Source organism: Myotis brandtii, unplaced genomic scaffold, assembly GCF_000412655.1.
Source record: "Myotis brandtii unplaced genomic scaffold, ASM41265v1 scaffold897, whole genome shotgun sequence".
Classification (NCBI taxonomy): Eukaryota; Metazoa; Chordata; class Mammalia; order Chiroptera; family Vespertilionidae; genus Myotis; species Myotis brandtii.
This window is the reverse complement of record NW_005371679.1, coordinates 211956-229025: the sequence shown is the minus strand read 5'-3', so window position 1 is coordinate 229025 and position 17070 is coordinate 211956. Positions and strand designations below refer to the sequence as shown.

Below are 17070 nucleotides of genomic sequence, written 5' to 3'. Positions count from 1 at the left end.
CAGCATCAGGAGGCCCGAGGAACCAGTCTGGGTCCCCCGGCCAGTGGACGCCATGATGGTGCGGTGAGCTCCCTAATCTCAAGGCAGCTCTACACCGTCCCTGAGACCCGAGGCCCTGCAGGAGCAATGGCACTACTCCAAGGAGCCGTTTTAGCTCTAAATTAACCGAGGGAAGGGCTCTGAGCACAGGTCCCTGTGTACAGGTTCCCAAAGCTAGCTCTGCGAGAACGTCGCCTGCGGGAACAAGGTGTGCCCATACACAGAGCTCAGGGAGGACCCTCGTACAGGGGGTGGAAGACGCTGCAGCCACCACTCTCAGCCAGCCGCTTCCCGTGCCCCCACCCAGGCCCCGGCCCAGGCTCTCATGCTCCAGCTGGTTCGGATGGCCGTGGGCTTCCCATCCGGAGAAAGACTCATCATTCATAACACAGCAACGGACCCGTCTGCTCCTCGTGAGGACAATGTATTTTAAACCCAGAAAGAGTAGTAACTCTGAGATGCTCCATATGCTGCCTTTAGCTTCTACAGACACAAAACCTCTCCCCTTTGACAGGGGACACCTCTGGCTGGGCTGGAGAGATGCCGTGTGGGGGTGCTCCCCCAGTTAGCAGGAATGTGGTGGGCACGCACCAGGCTCATGGTCTGGCCTGTGCGGGCAGAGCCAGGACAATGGCAGGGGCGATGTACTCTGCAGGAAGGTAACCAGAAAGCGTGGCCGCACGAAAAGACTCTGGGCTGACAAGCTAGCAGAGCCAGCAGGCCCTTGCCTGCCACTCACCACATCCCAGAGCTGAAGGGCAGCCGTTTGCCAGCCGTGGCACCTCACCGGCAAAAGCACATGCGACTGGACCAGACGCCTCATGCTGCTAAGGAAGAAGACTCCAGTCGGACAAGGTCCTAGTGGGGGTCCTGGGAAGCGGGTGGGCCTCTCAATAATACCCCAAACCCTGGGAACGGCTGCATGTGGGAGGGAGAGGGGGCGAGTGACTTGGACACACTGATCCCCCCACTAGGGGAGCCAGGGCCCCCTCACATCTGCAGTGGCCACGTGCGTCAGAGACCGCCCAGGCTGTACACGTGAGAACGGAGCACTCCACAGTGACACAGGGCTCCCCTCCCGCTCCCCGGCAGCGAGTCAGGTCCGAGGCTTGTCTCCCAGGCGCAGGTGGGTTCTGTCGTGGGACTGGCTTGGCTCTGCTGATCTCAAGGCCTCCAGTTCAGCCGAGCCTTCACCCCTCAGACAAACTGGGACAGGTTGGGGACTTTGATGTTGAGGTCACCGATGTTGATGTTCCGAGGGATCTCGGGCAGGTTCATGTTTTTCACAGCAGACACGGCCCGGGCGGGGGCTGCCGAGAGGCCGCCCTGGGGAGAAACGAGAGGTGGGAATGAGACAAACCCTCGGTACCGCGGACTTAATGCTCAGAAAACCCAGTGACGGAGGTCTCAACAATGTTCAGCCTGGCCCGGCCGGCGTGGCTCAGTGGTTGAGTGTTGACCCATGAACTAGGAGGTCACAGTTTGATTCCCGATCAGGGCACATGCCTGGGTTGCGGGCTCGAGCCTCAGTAGGGGGCATGCAGGAGGCAGCCGATCAATGATTCTCTCTCATCATTGATGTTTCTCTCTCTCTCCCTCTCCCTTCCTCTCTGAAATCAATATATCCTATCTAATAAAGAGGGAATATGCTAATTGACCCTCACACCGTTGCAAAGATAATGGCACCCTTAGCCAATAGGAGGGAATATGCTAATTGACTGCCCTGCCCTCAAAGATGGTGGCGCCCATAGCCATAAGATGGCTGGCAGGGGAGGGCAGTTGTGGGCGATCAGGCCAGCAGGGGAGGGCAGTTGGGGGCAACCGGGCCGACAGGGGAGCAGTTAGGCATCGATCAGGCTGGCAGGGGAGTGGTTAGGGGGTGATCAGGCTGGCAGGCAGAAGTGGTTAGGGGCAATCAGGCAGGTAGGCAGGCGAGTGGTTGGGAGTCAGCAGTCCCGGATTGTGAGAGGGATGTCCGACTGCCTGTGGGATCGGGCCTAAACCGGCAGGCAGTCAGACATCCCCCGAGGGGTCCCAGATTGGAGAGGGTGCAGGTTGGGCTGAGGGACAGCCCCCCCCCTCAGTGCACAAATTTCATGCACTGGGCCTCTAGTGTGTGTGTGTGTGTGTGTGTGTGTGTGCGCGCGCGCGCGTGTGTGCATATACATTTTTAAATGTCCAGCCTGAGCACACACAAGGCAAGCTTTGCCTCCCCCCTGTCCTCGAAGCCAGCCAACAAAATAATCTTCAGGTGACCTGGCGCTACGGTAATAGGGGTCCAGACCCTGAGCTCCTGAAGGCAGCTTTACAGCCCCAGCACCTCACATGCCTGGCCCACGGTCGGTGCTCGATAACTGCTTGCAGAAATAATCCAAGATGGTTTAACTAAGTCACACTCGGTAGCAGGCACTTTTCAGGTTACAAAACAAAGCAAAACCCTTTCCTCAGGAGACTGAGGACTCTTATAAACAAGTGCAGTCACGGGGAAATTTTTTAAAGGAAAACGAATGTCACCGCTTAGGGCACCTGCTTGCCAACTAAGAATGTGAGATGGAAAAGAACAGGCTTTCGCAACATCATGGGCAGCCAGATGGGAGGAAGGACCAGCGGGAGGTCGGTGGACCCACACCCGCAGGGACTGGTCACAGACCCAAACAGTCAAGGCACCTACGGTCACCTTCACCCTCCAGGCTCTCGCCTGCTGCGCAGAGAGGAGGGGAGTAGACTGACAAAGACTCAAAACCATTTCCTCCTCATCGTCTGCCTCCTAGATCCTGAGTCCCATTTCACCCTCGGTTCCACCCTCTCCCCGCAAGTCTCCGTGTCTTCTGGTTCCCAGCCCGCTCGCCTCTGAGTCACTTACTATTCCTGGAACCGTCCCAGACTGCATTTCTAGAACTACGGTTGCCACAATAGCTGTGGTCTGGAAAAGCTTCCTCAGCAGGACTGCCAGTCCTCACAGAAACAAGAATTCCTGGTTTCGCAAGATCAAGTTCTGTTACCCAAAGCAAGGAAGCTGCCTCCGACACCGGGGAAATTAAAGCGGTCATTTGCCCCGCGATTTCGCAGCGTGTGAAGGTGGGCCCCTGCCAGGCGGATGAAGGTGATGGAGGGGCCCAGTGGGGACTGGACAGACTTCCTGGGAGCATCTGCACCACGTGGGGGTGGACTGGGGCATGTTATTTTCAAACCCAGCTCGATCGCTCCTGTAGCTTGTTATAAGGCTGTAACTGTAAATACGGACATTGGCGACCCTGAGGTCTGAAAGACACCGCGAGAAATGGCTGCTGGGAGATCAGACTCCTCTGGCACACAAACTAGGAAACCACACTGCAACTGGAGAAGGGGTGCTGGGCCCTGAACGTGTGGCTTTGAGAGGAAGAATTACAAGCCACAAACATAGGCCACAGTCCCCTGCAGCTGCTTGCCTTCCGGTGCTATCTGGCTTTTCCATGCACACCTTTTGCCTCCTTCTTACCTGGCCTTCAAATCAATGAGCTTTCATGGACTCAAGGAAGAAAGGAGTGTAAAACATTCCCCAGGCACACACGGGCCAGGACAGCTGTGCGCTCACCTCCGATTTCTCCAGCCTGTTCTGAGCTTCAATCTGAGCCACGATTTCATTCATGTTTGTTTCCAACACCATCCCTCCCATCACCACCTCCTGCAGGATGTAGTGCACCTAGAGGGGGAGCAGACATGAGAAGGGTCAGAGCACTCTGGGCAGTTAGCGTGGGAGCCTCGCGGGCGCTCCTGCAGCGGCAGGGCCGTGGGACGGGACACCGGCCCCCGAACAGACACGAAGCCCCTGGGTCATCCACCTCTCAAGGGAGGCCACAGGGGCTTCCCTCGTGCGCACACGTCACACACGAATCCCCCAGGAGCAGGGGTAGAGGTGCCTGGCCACACTCAAGGCAGGGAGGCGGTGCTGAGAGCACGGGCTCTGAGGCCGGGCAGACCCTGGTTAAATTCCGCTCTGTTGTTAGCTTGTAAACCTGGGCACGCTAGCCTTTCTTTTTTCTTTTTTAAAATATATTTTACTGATTTCTACAGAGAGGAAGGGAGAGGGATAGAGAGTTAGAAACATCAATGAGAGAGAAACATTGATCAGCCGCAACATCGATAGAGCCCGCAACCAAGATGCATGCCCTTGATTAGAATCGAACCTGGGACCCTTCAGTCCACGGGCCGACACTCTATCCACTGAGCCAAACCGGTCAGGGCCACACTATCCTTTCAATGCTTCCGGGATGGTGGCAAAGACTGAACAGGATAACCTGGTGCCCACACACAGTGGAACCTAAATAGATAATGACGGCGTTCATTACATCATCATCATTCATCGACATCCATCCATAGATGAGTGGATAAACAAGATGTGGCATAGTCATACAATGGACTATAATTCAGCCTTAAAAAGGAAGAAAATTCTCACACCTGCTACAACATGGATGAACCTTAAAGACACGAAGCTGAGTGAAATAAGCCAGACACCAAAGGACAAACAGGGTATGATTCCATTTCTATGAGGCACCTAGTGGTCAAAATCATGGAGGCAGAAGTAGAATGTGGCTGCCAGGAGCTGGGGGAAGGCAGGCATGGGGGGTTGCTGTTTGATGGGCAGAGTTTCAGTTCTGCAGGATGAAAAGAGTGCTGAGATGGATGCACAAGACAGCGAACGCACCTAATACTGCTGAGCTGCACTTGGAAACGAAGACGGTAAACTTCACGTTGGGTAAATTTCACCACAATAAAAAATAACAGGTCTCCACACCTATCCTCCTAGCATTCACCCGTTTGTTTAGTGCACCGTCTTCACGGAGAAGCAGTACCTGCGGAACATCCACTACCTGCTGAGCACTGTATATGCGACTTATTTTATTTTATTTAAAAGTATCTTTTATTTTTATTATTATTTTTTAATCCTCACCCGAGGATATTTTTCCATTGATTTTTAGAGAGAGTAGAAGAGAGAGGGAAAGGCAGAGAGAAACATCAATGTGAGAGAAACACATGGATTGGTTGCCTCCTGCAGGAGCCCAAACCAGGGCCCAGGCCAGGGAGGAGCCTGCAACCAAGGTACATGCCCTTGACCGGAATCGAACCCGGAACCCTTTGGTCCGCAGGCCGACGCTCTATCCACTGAACCAAACCGGCTAGGGCAATATGCGACTTATTTTAATATCACAACATCCACCCAAGACAATGCAATCTTCATTTTATAGATGAGAAAACGGACACATGGAACCTCCCAGTGTCACATGTATTCGCAGCAGAACTGAGCGCTGAATCGAGGCGGCCTGGCCACAGAGCTCACAGTCTACCCTTCCCACCACACTTCCTCGAAATCCCAAATGCCTTCCCTCTGCTCATCCCTCGTCCACATGGAATCGCTTAAGACTTGCCTTTGCTGTGCTAAGGATCTTGTAGGAATTTTTCCACGCTTTATCCCCAAGGCCCGAACAGTGCCCCGGGCAGAGCAGGCGCACTGAGTGACAGGCCTTTTGGAAGTCTGAGCAGCGTATTCCTTGTGCTTAGAAGGCGGGTGGCAGTGTGGTGGGAGGCTTCCTGGAGAAGGTATGAAAGGCCTAATACAGGACCAGCCATTGGCTAATAGACAACAGCAGTTAAGACTTCTGATTTGAACACTGCATCATGAACTTGTAACTTTTAAATGCTATTCAAAGTGCATTAGTGCAAAGTGCAAAAAGGAGAAATAAATAAAAATGCAAACTCCACTTTCAACAACACTAGGAAGAAGTCCAGGCCCCCAAAAGCAGGGAGCTCAATGCAAGGGCTCCTCTCCTTCAGAGCACGAAAGGATGAAAGGATGCTACGGAGAGAGAACACAGGCTGGGAAGCTCAGAGAAACGGCACAAATCCACTTCCTGGAGGTAGGGGGCACACCCTCTGGGAGCAAACAGATTCCTCGTTTTTGGACAACAGAGCTTCCTTGGAGCTGGAGCTGAGGCGAAATGAGAAACCACACGTGCAAGCTCTGTTTGCCTCCCAGAGCCGGTCTCTGGGGCTGCAGAAACGACAGGCGTGCACTGTGGGCAAGCGCACGGTGCCTGCCTCTGTTGGCTGGAGAGAACACAGGTAAGGGAACTCACCCAGAATCCCACACCGTGAGAACTGCCGCGAGCCGGGAACACAGACTTGACACCTCCCCAACCAAGCATTCTGCAAACAGCCGGCCCCTGAAAACTCACCTACTTAAAGACGAGTTATAAAAAAAGGACTTATATAAAGACTCACAAGAACCAATGAGGAAAGAAACAGGAAAGCAAAGAGGCAGACTCACACTACACCTTGGGAAAACACTGCCGCGGGGCAGATAAAATTGTCATAAAATATTTTGCAAAATTTAAAAAAAAAGAAAACTCGGAAGCAAGAGCTCAAAGCAGAGATGCAAGCAAGAGCTTATGGGATCAGCAGGGAGGTAAGAAGACGCCCACCAGCACAGTTCAGAAAAACGTGCAGAAATGAAGGTGGACGCGCAAGGAAAGACAGGGAGGAGAGCTGCTGCTCACACAGTAAGGAGCGAAAAAGGAGAGCAATGAAAAACAGCAAGTAAACTGAAACAAAGAAAAAAATAGTTGAAAGGAACAGAGAGAAAACAAGTTACAGAAGACAGCTAAGGAGACGCAACACATGCCCAAAACTAAAATGGACAAATATATAGCGACTTGTTCATAAAGATTCCATAAATATATAGCGAATTGTTCATAAAGATTCCATAAATACATAGCAAATTGTTCATAAAGATTCCATAAATATACAATGACTTGTTCATAAAGATTCCATAAACATACAGCGACTTGTTCATAAAGATTCAATAAAGATAGACCTGAGGGCGTAGCTGGGATACGAGAGGAGCTACATGCCAAAGGACACCGTGGGTCCCAGGGAAAACTGACCCTCCACAGGCAGCGCCAGACCTTGTGGGCAAGACGACTGGACTTCCGCAACCGGGCAAGAGATCAAATCACTTAGAGGGGCAGTATCTGCCCTGGCTGGGTGGCTCAGTCGGTTGGAGCATCATCCCACACACCAAAAGGCTGTGGGTTCGAATCCCAGTCAGGGCATATATAAGAGGCAACTGACATCGATGTTTCTCTCTCTCTCTCTCTCTCTCTCTCTCAATCGATAAACATATCCTCGGTGAGGATAAAAAAAAAAAGGAGGGGCAAATCTTGAAAATTTCCACAGTAAAATTCTAGCAGAAAAAGGAGCAATACCTACAAAATGCCCAAGGAGAAAAAGTATGACCAGAGCATTTTACACTGCGTTGATCATCAACCAAGAGTGATACAGCGGGAACCACTGCTCCCACGGGTCTTTCTGGAGGGTCTACAGGACGCACTTCTGGCAGCCGGGGGTGACTGGAAAACTGCCGGCAGGATGGGTGGTGAGCAGTGAGTCCACATACTGGGAGGACTAAGACCAAAGGCGGTGAGAGTGATGACAGAATGTCAGTGCTGTGCCCTGACAAGGCACCAACATTAGGAAGACACAGGGGAGAACAGGAGGGCAGTAGATAGAATAGCAGTAACGATTCCCCATCCTCAATGGCTGAGAGCCGATGGATAGCACTTAAAACCAACAACTCATGTTATAAAGAAACGGGCATGCCCTTACGGTTTGGCTCAGTGGATAGAGCGTCGGCCTGCGGACTCAAGGGTCCCAGGTTCGATTCTGGTCAAGGGCATGGACCTTGGTTGCGGGCACATCCCCAGTAGGGTGTGTGCAGGAGGCAGCTGATGGACGTTTCTCTCTCATGGATGTTTCTAACTCTCTATCCCTCTCCCTTCCTCTCTGTAAAAAAATCAATAAAATACATTTAAAAAAAGAAAAAAAAAAAGAAACGGGCGTTATGACTGTTATTGTGACTTCCCTCACGTCCAAGCCCGCAATCATTTGCTACGAACAGTATTTTCAGAGCCACCGAACTTTTGATTTAGGGCCAACAGGACCTTTTTGGCTGACGAGTTCTATGCTATTTTTCTTGCATAACGTTCACCCGTAATGCATCCCCTACAATGAGAGTGATGACAGAATGTCAGTGCTGTGCCCTGACAAGGCACCAACATTAGGAAGACACAGGGGAGAACAGGAGGGCAGTAGATATAGAATAACAGTAACGATTCCCCATCCTCAATGGCTGAGAGCCAATGGATAGCACTTAAAACCAACTCATGTTATAAAGAAACGGGCATGCCCTGACCGGTTTGGCTCAGTGGATAGAGTGGACTCAAGGGTCCTAGGTTCGATTCTGGTCAAGGGCATCTACCTTGGTTGCAGGCACAACCCCAGTAGGAGATGTGCAGGAGGCAGCTGATCAATGTTCCTCGCTCATCGATGTTTCTAACTCTCTATCCCTCTCCCTTCCTCTCTGTAAAAAATCAATAAAATATATTTTAAAAAAAAGAAAAAAACGGGCATTATGACTTTTATTGTGACTTCCCTCACGTCCAAGCCCACAATCATTTGCTATGAACAGTTTCTTCAGAGCCACCGAACTTTTGATTTAGGGCCAACAGGATCTTTTTGGCTGATGCGTTCTATGCTATTTTTCTTGCATAACCACCCGTAATAATGCATCCCCTACAATTTCCAGTTTCCCTGAACAGGGAGAACTCAGAGTCCAGTGAAGCATTCAGTACAGAACCCTTGTAGGTTTTTTAGGCCCCTACCTCTCATCTTTTAAAAAAAATATTTTTATTGACTTCAGAGAGGAAGGGAGAGGGGGAGAGAGATGAAAACATCAATGATGAGAGAGAATCATGGATCGGCTGCCTCCTGCACGCCCCCTACTGGGGATCGAGCCCGCAACCCTGGCATGTGCCCTTGACTGGAACTGAACCCGGGACCCTTTAGTCCGCAGGCTGACGCTCTGTCCACTGAGCCAAACCAGCTCAGGCCCATCCCTCATCTTCAAGGTTCCTTGTCCAAACCTAATTCCACGTCATTTCCTTTTCCAGGGACCTGGCCTTGCCAGAGCGCTCACCTTTGTTTTCATGGGACAAATTCTCGTTTCTCACGCATGGCTTACCTGGCTATTATTAAGTGAATGACATGATTACAATACCAGTGTAAGTGGCATCAGCAGGTCTGAACACGTCAGTCACACTGACCTTGGGTGGACACAGTCTCTCGTGGTGTAAATAAGCAAGGTCAGGCCACAAGGGAACAGTCGCCCAGCGGCCTGTGTCCCCCTGACAAGTCGGGGAGACCTCTTCCACTGAACATGGGCATCGTTCTCTGAGTGGAGATCAAGGGAACTTGCGAAAGTCAGAGGTTGCCAAGCACAGGTGTGGGGAGAAGGCAGTCAGCCAGTCAAATCACAAAGCCTGGTTCTGTCCAATGACAGCCGTGGACTGAAGGAGTGATCTTGAGGTCAAGAGAAATGTGGGTAAACACCTCAGAGGGCCCCGAGAGTTAAAGGACCAACATGACAAAGGGAGGCAGGGGAAAGGGAAATCTGAAATCTGAGTCGTGAAGGTGGCAATAAAAACCCCACAAGTAGCCTTAGCCCGTGTGGCTCAGTGGATAGTGTTAGCCTGTGGACAAAAGGGTTCCAGGTTCAATTCTGGTCAAGGGCACATACCTTGGTTGTAGGCTCCTCCCTGGCCCCGGCCCTGATCAGGGCGTGTGCAGGAGGCAACCAGTCGATGTGTCGCTCTCACATCGATGTTTCTCTCTGCCTTTCCCTCTCCCTAAAAATCAATGGAACAACATCCTCAGGTAAGGACTGAAAAACAACAACAAAACCACAGAAGTAGGAGAGGTCAAGGTCCTCGAGAGCCCTAACCCAGCCACACACAGCGGGCACTGAACACATATGAACTACCAATTAATAACAATTCACAACATTCTGCTATTTCAGCAACCACCTAAAACAATGACACCAGCAAAATTCATTCCAAAGTGTTTGTTCAGAGAACAAGAGTGCCACTGATTCCTTAGCTCTTGGCAAATGCACCAGCAATTTGATCCAGGAATAATCACAACCAGGAAGAGTTTCATCTGAACATAAAGATTACGATAACCCCAATAAACCACAGGTTATCTTGATGGAAGGGGAAGGCAACAGAGAAAAAATATATTTTTTTAAATCCTCACTGGAGGATATTTTTCCATTGATTTTTTTAGAGAGTGGAAGAGAGAGGGAAAGACAGAGAAATATTGATGTGAGAGAAACACATCGATTGGCTGCCTCCTGCATGCGCCCCAACCAGGGCCCGGGCCAGGGAGGAGCCTGCAACTGAGGTGTGCCCTTGACCAGAATTGAACCCAGGACCCTGCCATCCTCAGGCCGATGCTTTATTCACTCAGCCTAACCAGTTAGGGCTAGTTCATTAGGTTTAAATATTCACTAAGCATAAAGAGTGTCTGCTTCCATCAGAAATGCTGTGGGTGCTTCTTAGAAATACACACGGACAGCCATTTGAGTTGCAAGCTGAACTAGCAACTTGTTTTTTATAGAACAGTGTTTACTTGAAAGAAGAACTGGAGGCAAAACTGAGGTTATTCAGCTTAAGTATTTGGTGACATCTTTTGAAAACTAAATGTTGCATGTCACAGGAAAACAACTGACAATATTTGTTATCAATGAAAAATTTTAAGAACATTGAAATTAGGAAAACTTGTTTAACCCACCCTGATCTTGACTGATTAACAACATTTAAAAACATTTTGGATGAGCTCAGTGGTGATGTTAATGATGATTGTGATTTGTTTGATATTTTACAATGAAATGTGTCAATATTTGGAATATCTGCTTAACCCAGTGAACCAATACTTTCCATGCAAAGGTATAAAAATAGCTACCCAAATGCAATAGAGACTAGTCAGTTTTTATGTAATAGAGTAGGAAAAAAGCTTCAAATTCCATATTGTAATTGATATTTAGCTAGTAAGTTTCCTGTCACTGATGGTATTCAAGAATAAATGGGAATGTAACAGACCAGTGTCCTAAAGAGGTGGATCAAAGTTCCCAATCTCACATAGCAAAGCTGATCCATGATTCTCTCTCATCGTTGATGTTTCTCTCTCTCTCTCCCTTCCTCTCTGAAATCAATAAAAATAAAAAAATAAAATATATATATTTAAATGGAGAGCTAGGAGTTCGGGCCCAGGGCTTTACTGTATTAACAGAGGAAAGAGGGGAAATCCAGTGAGTGCCGAAGAGGCCAGTGCCCAGGCCCAGCTCTGGGACTGTGCAGGGTGTGACCCTCCTGTTCTGAGGAGCTCGAATCAGAGGCTCTGTGCCAAGCAAGGCCCGGCCCGCAGCCCCACTGTGAGCTGCACAGAAAGGGAACAGCCACACTGAGAGCCATCAGAGGAGTCACGTGGCCGTCTCACCTGCTGCGACCTCCTGATGCAAAGAGAGCGCTTCTGCAAACTGGTTCGAGGGCTGGCAGCGCAGCCGGCTCTGCCGCCATTGCCAGTCCTCACCCTCCCGACCTGATCCTGCTAAGCAGCTCTGCACCAATCGGAGACAGTCTTCCAGGATCCGAGGTGCTGAGCACCCAAGATTTGGGCCGAGCAAACTCAAGAAAGGCCGAGGACAGGCCGAGAGGATCGCCCCTTCTCAGTGACATCGCTGTGCCGTATGCATTGCCATCGGGTCTTCAGTTCAGGGCACTGCCCTTGGTCTGTCTCTTCTCCTCCACCTTGATTTTCTCTGCGGGCAGGTCCTGTACACATTCATCTCTGGGTCCCCAGTGCTGAGCCCTGTGCTTGGCAACAGCAGAACTTCATAGACGCTGGCACAATGGATGAAAGAGGCTCGTGTGGTTCAAAAGTCCTGATTTTGAGGAGACAGGCCTTCCGAGTGGGCCTGGCTCCCTATCCCGTCCCTGAGTTTAATAAAAACCCTACCTGTGTGGCTGTTATTGCCACGTACACAACTCAGAGAAACACGTGCTCCTGCCTGGGCCAGACTTCACCTCCACAGAGAAAGGGGGTCACGACGAGCTTGCTGGTTTTGTGTCAGGATGGACAGAAGGAAAGACCAGTGTCACCCACTGCAAGGACAGAGGTGCTCCTTAGGGACACAGCGCGGGGACTGCTGGGGACGGAGAAGAGGCAGTGTCAACAACCCCACCCGAGGACAGAGAACTGCAGGATCTTCAAGAGTGCCACCCTTTATGTTTCGCACTGAAGTCAAAAAAATTCTGAGTCCAGAAAATAAACAAAACAAAACAAAAAAGATCCGAGTCCGGCCGTAGCCAGTTTGGCTCAGTGGATAGAGCGTCAGCCTTTAGACTGAGGGGTCCCAGGTTTGATTCCGCTCAAGGGCATGTACCGTGGTTGCGGGCACATCCCCAGTGGGGGGTGTGCAGGAGGCAGCTGATGGATGTTTCTCTCTCATCAATGTTTCTGGCTCTCTATCCCTCTCCCTTCCTCTCTGTAATAAATCAATAAAATATATATTTAAAAAAATAAAAAATAAAAAAGATCCGAGTCCAATCCCAGGTCAACAGAGACCATCACCAGGAGCAAAATGATCTGGAGCCAGAAGACAACGAACATGACTCTCTCTCTTTTTTTTAATTGAGTAAGTTGGATTTTTTTTTCACTTTTCCAATATTTTATTTATCTTTTTTTTTTTTTCAGAACATGACTTTTTTCCGCTAGCGAAAAACAGCTCCAAACCTTAAGCTGGCCATGTCCTAAAAGTTTATTTCTTTAATAAACTTCAGTATTAAGCTTACAATGTATTTTTCTATAGATATAAGAATAAGGTCCTCATGCTCACAGCTCATAAAAGCTGACTCACGTCCACAATGCTACCTAGAACGTGGTACCACAGGGCACCCTGCAGCTACAGGTAAGTGCCGTGAATAGCACAGTTTCTACAGTAAAATGTGGTCCGATACGGGGATGGCAGGAACCCATCAAGCGGAACGCCATGGGCAGAGGGCGGGTAAGATCTTGCGAGACACCAGGGGCACATTAACACACACCACAACCCAAGCTCACTCACCCCCCACAGAAGCCTCTAGACTAGATCAACCCCTCCTGGGGTGTTTTTCATTGGGGGACAAAAGCCCGTTGTACCACAAACAAGGTTCACATCACCGATGCGGACTCTCCGACCTTTCTTAAAACCGTTGTCACTGCACCGAAGACAATAAAACAAATCATTTAAGAGCATAAGCACAGTGCTTGTACTGAAATGTGAGGATGCCGATACTGCAAGACTCAAGTTTTAAAAAAGAAGTGGTAAACACTAATAACATATCTAGTCCAGCCCTAGTCGGTGTGGCTCAGTGGATAGAGCGTCAGCCTGTGGACCATAGGGTCCCGGGTTCGATTCCGGTCAAGGGCATGTACCTTGGTTGCAGGCTCCTCCCCGGCTGGGCCCTGGTTGAGGCTCGTGCAGGAGGCAACCAATTGATGTGTTTCTCTCACATCGGTATTTCTGTCTGTCTTTCCCTCTCTCTGAAAATCAATGGAAAAATATCCTCGGGTGAGGATATTAAATAAATAAATAAATAAATAAAGATCTAGTCTACCATTATAAAAAGCTAAGGTGATAAGGTTTCTCTACCCCTTAGTGACTTAATTCCTAGGAAAGGGCTCCCGAGCGTAAGGAGGGGGAAGTCCTGGTCAGCTGGGGTACGTAACACCTGTAGTCCCTGCAGAGGGTGCGGTGGTTTGCGAATAAGCCAAGGAAGAGGACAGGGGACACTTTAAGAGGACGGAGCAGTGACGGGGAAGAGGAAATTATTTGAGTCACCCTGGTCCAGAGTCAATCTCTAGTTCCCAAGTGATCCATTCTCGAAAAAAAAATGAAAGAGGAAGAGGGCGTAAAAACACCCTCCAGAAACCTGGCACATCAGCCTTCTCTCCTACCCCCACTTTGGTTCCAAAGTCCAACGTTTTATCTGTGTTTTAAGTCACGCCACGGACTGCCTGTCCCCATGGCTCACCCTTTATCTCACGGGTCCACAAATGAACACATGGTCATTACAGTCAACCGCTGTGGGCTGAGTGTCTTTGCAGGTCCATCAGAGGAGCAGCGCCGGGCACCCCCGGGAGAGGACATGATGCGTCCAATCAAACGTCCAGTCACCATTAAACGATTTGAAGGAAAACCTCAAAAGTGTACTACGCACTCCCATGACTTTGACATCATAATATTCTGACCGTAACTTAGCTTTTCCTTTGCCCCTCATTGCTAACGGTGATCAATGAATTTACTCTATGCTGAGATGCCCTCGGGAACCGCGCACGCAGGGCTGCCTGGTCCCAGCCAGCTCCGCTAAAGCAAAGAAAGCAACCTGCTTTGTAAAGTTCCATAAATTATTTCTCTCTTGCTGGCTATCAGTGTCTCCTGCACCACTTTCATGACCTGCCTTGGTCTTCAGACTGGGCAATTCCACCGTTTTCTCCAGATGTCTTCTCGTCCTGAAATTCTGTAAGACCCCATCCCTAGCTCCTGATGTTCTTTCTTCTCTTTCAGTCATGTGATCACTCATTCTTTCAATGAACAAGTGAATCTAGTGGAACCTCATCTTACATAAGATCAAGCCCTAAAGCCACCAAGTAAGAGGAAAGTAGACACAGCTAAGAATCCCTTACATGAAAAAAAAGAATCCCTTACATCACCTCTACAGTCCAACCCGGCCATTTTCCCTCCACCAATGACAAGGATTACTTTGCCTTTCCAGTTGAGCACTAGACGAAGTGGTCTATTTAGGGACCACACAGATTGAAAGTCTGAACTGCATCCTCAAGCACTAAAATCACTCCAGGCACCGTGTCATGCTTATGACAGGCAAGTGACAGGCACGTGAGGGCAGAGGCAAAGAAGAGCCAATTCAAACCTGACTCACTCCAGGCCCACGCTGAGTGAGCAGAATTGTGGGCAGAACCACTCTGTATTTAGAACTTTTATTCTCTTTCTTTTTGCCGAATGGCTCGAGCGGACCCTGTGTAAGCTCAGTCAGTACGTGGGAGCCCACTGGACCCGCCAGACACGAGATCGTGTGTCAGGGTCAAGGTCTGAGTGTCTTTGCAGGTCCATCAGAGGAGCAGCGCCGGGCACCCCCGGGAGAGGACACGAGGCGTCCAATCAAACAGCCAGTCACCATTAAACGATCTGAAGGAAAACCTCAAAAGTGAACTACGCACTCCCATGACTTCGACATCATAATATTCTGACCGTAACTTAGCCTTTCCTTTGCCCCTCATTGCTAACGGTGATCAATGAATTTACTCTATGCCGAGATGCCCTCGGGAACTCATGCACGCAAGGCTGTCTGGTCCCAGCCAGCTCCGCTAAAGCAAAGAAAGCAACCTGCTTTGTAAAGTTCCATAAATTATTTCTCTCTTGCTGGCTATCAGTGTCTCCTGCACCACTTTCATGACCTGCCTTGGTCTTCAGACTGGGCAATTCCACCGTTTTCTCCAGATGTCTTCTCGTCCTGAAATTCTGTAAGACCCCATCCCTAGCTCCTGATGTTCTTTCTTCTCTTTCAGTCATGTGATCACTCATTCTTTCAATGAACAAGTGAATCTAGTGGAACCTCATCTTACATAAGATCAAGCCCTAAAGCCACCAAGTAAGAGGAAAGTAGACACAGCCAAGAATCCCTTACATGAAAAAAAGAATCCCTTACATCACCTCTACAGTCCAACCCGGCCGTTTTCCCTCCACCAATGACAAGGATTACTTTGCCTTTCCAGTTGAGCACTAGACAAAGTGGTCTATTCAGGGACCACACAGATTGAAAGTCTGAACTGCATCCTCAAGCACTAAAATCACTCCAGGCACCGTGTCATGCTTATGACAGGCAAGTGACAGGCACGTGAGGGCAGAGGCAAAGAAGAGCCAATTCAAACCTGACTCACTCCAGGCCCACGCTGAGTGAGCAGAATTGTGGGCAGAATCATTCTGTATTTAGAACTTTTATTCTCTTTGTTTTTGCCGAATGGCTCAAGCGGACCCTGTGTAAGCTACGTCAGTACGTGGGAGCCCACTGGACCCGCGAGACATGAGATCGTGTGTCAGGGTCAAGGCTCTGGCTCGTTTTCACCAAGAACATGTGACCTGCAGCCATGTCTACTGTCAGACGTGCTTCCCACCCCAGGACGGTCAGGGCTGGAAGGAAGAAATGAGGACAGCATGTGGACCTTGACCTCACAGGGCTTAGAATAACTACGGAACATGAAATAACTGTAATAAAAGGAAGACTGTGATAAGCGCCATGACCAAGGACAAAAGCTATAAAAGTTCAGAGAAGGGTGGGGCTCAGACGAATGGTAAATGGAGGAAGGAATGACAAATCTCCCAGCAACTCATTAACTATTCTGTGGGCCCTGGTAAGTCATTCTTCTCCGATAAAAGGATCATTCACTTCTGGGCTTTGCATAAATACAGCTGACTGCAGCAAAGTGTACAGTATTCACTGCACAGTATTCCTTCCTTAAAAAATAAAAACAAATTCCTATTATGAGTCAGAGTTCTCTGTAAAGCCACTTCCCTGCCACTTACGAGGGTGTGGCTTTAAAGAAACAGGTGTCCCGGCTCTAAACCTCAGCTTCTTCATCTGTAAAATGGGGAGAACTAGAGTCCTTACTGATGCCTTTTCCAAAACTAAAACATGATGTAGCCGTTAGGTGCCAGATACTTAAGCAGTTAATGACTATAGTTGATGGAGTAATTACAGTCAGTCTTCTTGACCAACCTCCTTCCCGACACAGGGACTGATTCTTGGCTCCCGAGACAGACAGACCCTTCACCTCGGTGCAGAGAGCACACGCTGCTCCCAAGCCGCCTGGTCTACTGAGCAGCAGCAGGAACTGTCAGGGTTCTTTACTGAGCCGCCGTGTGCATGGAGCCATGTCCATCCCCGGCCTGACCTGTGCCCCCTGGTAGCAAAGAATAAGTCCCTGTCTACCACTCCGAGATTCTACACCCTGGGATTGTCTGTTGTTTCTTTAAATCCTTAGCCAAGGATATATTTTCCATTGATTATTAGAGTGGAAGGGAAGGAGGGGGGGGCGGGGGAGAGA

General features: G+C 49.6%; 1 protein-coding gene across 4 annotated transcripts in view; it reads right to left on the bottom strand.

Moving 5' to 3' along the window:
• Positions 1-419: 419 nt before the first annotated feature.
• The window catches only part of AP3S2 (adaptor-related protein complex 3, sigma 2 subunit), a 41893-nt gene continuing 25242 nt past the window's right edge, over positions 420-17070 (bottom strand). For 3 of the 4 annotated variants that reach the window (XM_005885190.2, XM_005885189.2, XM_005885188.2), the window contains 2 exons: positions 3614-3721; positions 420-1365 (listed from right to left, as the gene is read on the bottom strand). In XM_005885190.2, the coding sequence (XP_005885252.1) occupies positions 1237-1365; positions 3614-3721 (237 nt within the window). In that variant the 3' untranslated portion in view covers positions 420-1236. The remainder of the gene's footprint in view (positions 1366-3613; positions 3722-17070) is intronic. The other variant, XM_005885191.2, reaches the window with a different exon arrangement.